The following is a 3,889-nucleotide window of genomic DNA, read 5'->3' on the forward strand; positions in this document are numbered from 1 at the left end:
CCAATTTAGTTTCAATTTCGGTCTTACTTTTGAGCTGATTTCAGTTTAGCTGATTTCAGTTTGGTTTTGGATTTATTCGATTTTTTATGAGATTCGATTTGGATTTGGGTTGCAATACTTCAATAATGCTTCAGTTTAGTATGGTCCAACCAGTTTTCAATTCGATTTAGGGTTTGATACCCCTATATTTATAGTGAGTAGGTTAGTAGTTAGTAACAAGTGTGGCCGAGTGGTTCTTTTGCTGGCTCCTTATGGGTCAACCCTAGTGTGACATCTATATCAATACGGACCAATGAAAGTGTATGTTAAAGCATCAATATAAATGAGATGCCCGATCCTATCAAGGTGGTATGGTAATATTACAAGTCCCGATGTCCAGCGCAGGAACCACGCGACCAAAAGAAATCATCACCTCTTCGGCTCATCTCCGTTCTACGTGAAGCATCGAAGAGTAAGGCGGCGTTTAGTTGAGAATGGCACAGAATAAGGCATCTTTAAATTCTCCCTCGCCACCCTTCAGTAGTTATTAGTTCGGTCCAACAGAATTTCTCTCTTGCTCCATCTGAAGGAGAGCAGAAACCCATTAAGGAGCCCTCAAATCAAGAACTAAAACCCATTCCCTTGTGAGATCAAGTTCAGGGAATCTCTAAACTCTAGATTGGAAGTTGGGTTTCTGGAAATAATGGCGAATTCGAGAAGTGATAGAGACGAAGATCGTCTTCGCCTCTACAACCCTTACCAGGATCTGCAGCTACCGGTCCAAACCCTATATAAGCTCCCGACATCCCCTGAGTTTCTTTTCCAAGAAGAGTCAATCGTGCAGCGCCGATCTTGGGGAGAGAATCTTACCTACTACACAGGCTGTGGTTATCTCGCCGGAGCTATCACTGGTGCTGGCAAAGGCCTTGTCGATGGCGTCAAGGCTTTCGAAGAGGGTGACACCTTGAAACTCCGCATCAATCGGATCCTCAATTCCTCCGGCCATACCGGTCGCCAGTTCGGTAACCGTGCTGGCGTTATTGGGTTGTTGTACGCTGGGCTGGAGAGCAGTATCGTTGCCGTTAGAGGTAGTGACGATGTCCTTAACAGTGTCTTGGCCGGACTTGGTACCGGAGCTCTGTATAAGGCGGCTTCGGGGCCAAGGTCTGCCGCAGTTGCTGGCGCAATTGGAGGGCTGATGGTGGGAGCTGTGGTTACTGGGAAGCAGGTTTTGAAGAGATACGTGCCCATCTAGGGTTTGCCTCCTCCGTGGATATCTTCTTAGTGAGTTCTCTCAGCTATTGAAATTGAAATATACGTGTTACCGATTTGTATTGTCTTTGCCCCTTACCATCTCCATGTAATTTGTAGAATGCGTGAACGTTGTTGAATAATAGAGCTATCTGCGTACGGGAAGAAACATTTTATTCTATGAATTATTTTTTGTCATCAATTTTTTTAATCTTCAGAGGAGGAGGGGTAGGGGAGGGTGTGGCTTCCATTTCTTAAATTGGTGATTTTTTTTTTTCCTTTGCCTTTTTAACTGCTGGTTGATTATTTCTTTGAAATAGCTCCTTCACTGTATGTGTATTTTGCCTTATCTTTGCATCCCTGATTTTGACTTTGTAGACCTTTAGAAGTAATTGTATACCATAGAGACTAATAAGAATCAAATCATTTGCACTCTTGCTACCAGGGAAATGCCAACTCATTAGAAAATCTCAACAATAAAAGTGGCTGGAGGAGTTTTGAGCCACACAGTACACACAGCTGGATCCTCTAAATGATGCAATGGCCACTTTTTGGCAATATTTGTCAGCCCTTTTTGCTTAATTAATAGTTATTGTTTTGATTTTGGTTTTTAGACGATTGATGTTTAGATAAGGAAGGATTATGAAATAAGTGCCATTAAGTTGGGTTGAAAAATAATTTTCTGGGTTTCCCCTTTCTTTTTGGTAGTAATATTTCTAGAACTTTGGGGGAAAAAAACAAAAAAAATTCTATAAAAGAAATTGGAGATGGAATTTAAAGGTGTTTCAACTTGAACAGGCTTGGTTGTTCTAACACTGGGGATTGGGATTTGGAAAGTAGCTAAAATTGTTAGTAATTTGTTATTTATTTGTGTGCCCTTCTTTTGATTAGTCATTTCCTCTAGCTTGCATTTGAAATCTGCGTTGCTTGTCAGGAGTTAATGATCATGACCACAACATCTGGTGGTTCTGTTATCTACTCTTTGTGGTACATGTGGTTTTTTCATGGAGTATTGATACCTAATGACAGCCATCAGTTTCAATTGTTCTGTTTCATTATTCTTCCATCTTTTTTTTCTCCCACTTTTGAGATTATCAAATTGGAGAAAATGACAAGGATCAGCACAGCTGAAAACCTCCGCAATGAGCTGAATATAATGCAAAATAGTTTAGTTTTTAGGACTTAACCAAGTGGTGCTGGCATCCAGTTGCTCCCCATCAGCCCATAAGTGGGTCTAACGAACCACAATGTTGCATAGACATTAAAGAAGGGGGGGGGGTGTTGCTTGAGTTTGGAAATATTCAAAATCTTCATGTTGTAGATGGTGAGGGCTAGAGGGTATGTTGAGAACTCTGGCACATGGATGTAATTCTTGTTGGTTTTATTATTATTCTATGTCCAAATTAGGTTTCTTTTTTTTTTGGGGGGGGGGGTGTAGTTCTTTTTCTTGTTATTGTTAAGGGATGTATGGATTCTCGAGAAGAGAGGGGACATGGTTGTCCCCTCCAGACCGCCTTGTGTTGAATATATATCTGTAGAGATTTTGTTTGAGAAGCTGAAGTTTGTTATGAAGTAGGAATAATGCTAGACTAAAATTTGGAAAATATATTTGTGTCCTTCTAAGAATATTGCTTTGTTTGCTGTTAGTTTGATGTTTCATCTATATTCTTTAAAGCTGATGCTCTTCTCTAATTCGTGATGAGGATCTTCCTAGCAACCTGCCAGTGCATTCGACCAGATTTCGTTTGATTCTCCTATTTTCTTGATGATCTTTAACCATGAACCAGCTTCTACCATACTAGCCTTTTCCATAAATCTTCTTTTGCTTAGCCGAAATCCAATTTCATGTATTTCAACCAACCTCCAAACTCTTTGACCTAGCATTCAACCCCAAAATTTCATAATAGCCAATATGTCATCACCTTATTTCCATAAAATCCATCATTCACATTAAACTCTAGTTCCCAAATCTTGAAATTTTTGGAAACATTTACCCTAATCCTTGAATTGATTGAATTTTATCCTTCCCTTAATAGACTCTTCATCACTACTATTAGATCATTAGTTACAATGCTTTGAATGCAAAAAAAAATTCCTCCTGTCATCTTTAACTACTAGATGAGTCAGTTAGGATACTTTCAATTTCGAATGTGACTACTTATTATGAAGCATGAGGTTGTTTGTGATAGGTACTTTCTTGGTCAGGGTAAAGTAGGCAGATGGTTCAATGCCTATGCTAGGAGATGGAAGAGAAGGGAACTAAAGAGTTGGTACAGAAGAGCTTGATGGTGCAGAATAGGAGTAAAATAGAGTTTTTATTGTTGTTATTGGTGGCGGTGACAACCGTCTTGGAACTACAGAAGTTTTTTTTTTTTTTTTAAAGCAAGAAAAGGTTTTAAGAAAAGGCAACTTTGTAGATAGAGTCAATTTTAAGAAGATAGGATGGGTCTGACAGAACAGTTGAGATTTATAATAAGATACTACAGCACATATTTTGTTAGCTCAACTCCATCATCCATCATTCATCATTCAAGAGAGAGAGAGGATGCTACTCCGAACTAGATTGGTTTTAGTTCTAGGTGGTCATGTGATTGACGTGTACCATCCAAAAGTTACAAGGGACATGTATAAGACAACCATGAGACCTATCTTGCCTTTG

At 39.4% G+C, this 3,889-nt stretch overlaps 1 protein-coding gene across 2 annotated transcripts; it reads left to right on the top strand.

Moving 5' to 3' along the window:
• The first annotated feature begins 367 nt into the window (after positions 1-367).
• Positions 368-3,565, top strand: LOC122083410 (mitochondrial import inner membrane translocase subunit TIM23-2-like). 2 transcript variants are annotated; one of them, XM_042651209.1, is made up of 2 exons: positions 368-1,263; positions 3,420-3,565. In XM_042651209.1, exon 1 carries the CDS (start codon positions 683-685, stop codon positions 1,232-1,234), a length of 552 nt encoding a protein of 183 aa, XP_042507143.1. In that variant the 5' UTR covers positions 368-682; the 3' UTR covers positions 1,235-1,263; positions 3,420-3,565. The 2 variants fall into 2 exon arrangements, with proteins under 2 accessions (XP_042507143.1, XP_042507142.1); XM_042651208.1 differs by lacking the exon at positions 3,420-3,565 and adding an exon at positions 1,676-2,025 and having other exon boundaries at positions 369-1,263.
• Positions 3,566-3,889: the final 324 nt, after the last annotated feature.

Source organism: Macadamia integrifolia, chromosome 7 (assembly GCF_013358625.1).
Source record: "Macadamia integrifolia cultivar HAES 741 chromosome 7, SCU_Mint_v3, whole genome shotgun sequence".
Taxonomy (NCBI): Eukaryota; Viridiplantae; Streptophyta; class Magnoliopsida; order Proteales; family Proteaceae; genus Macadamia; species Macadamia integrifolia.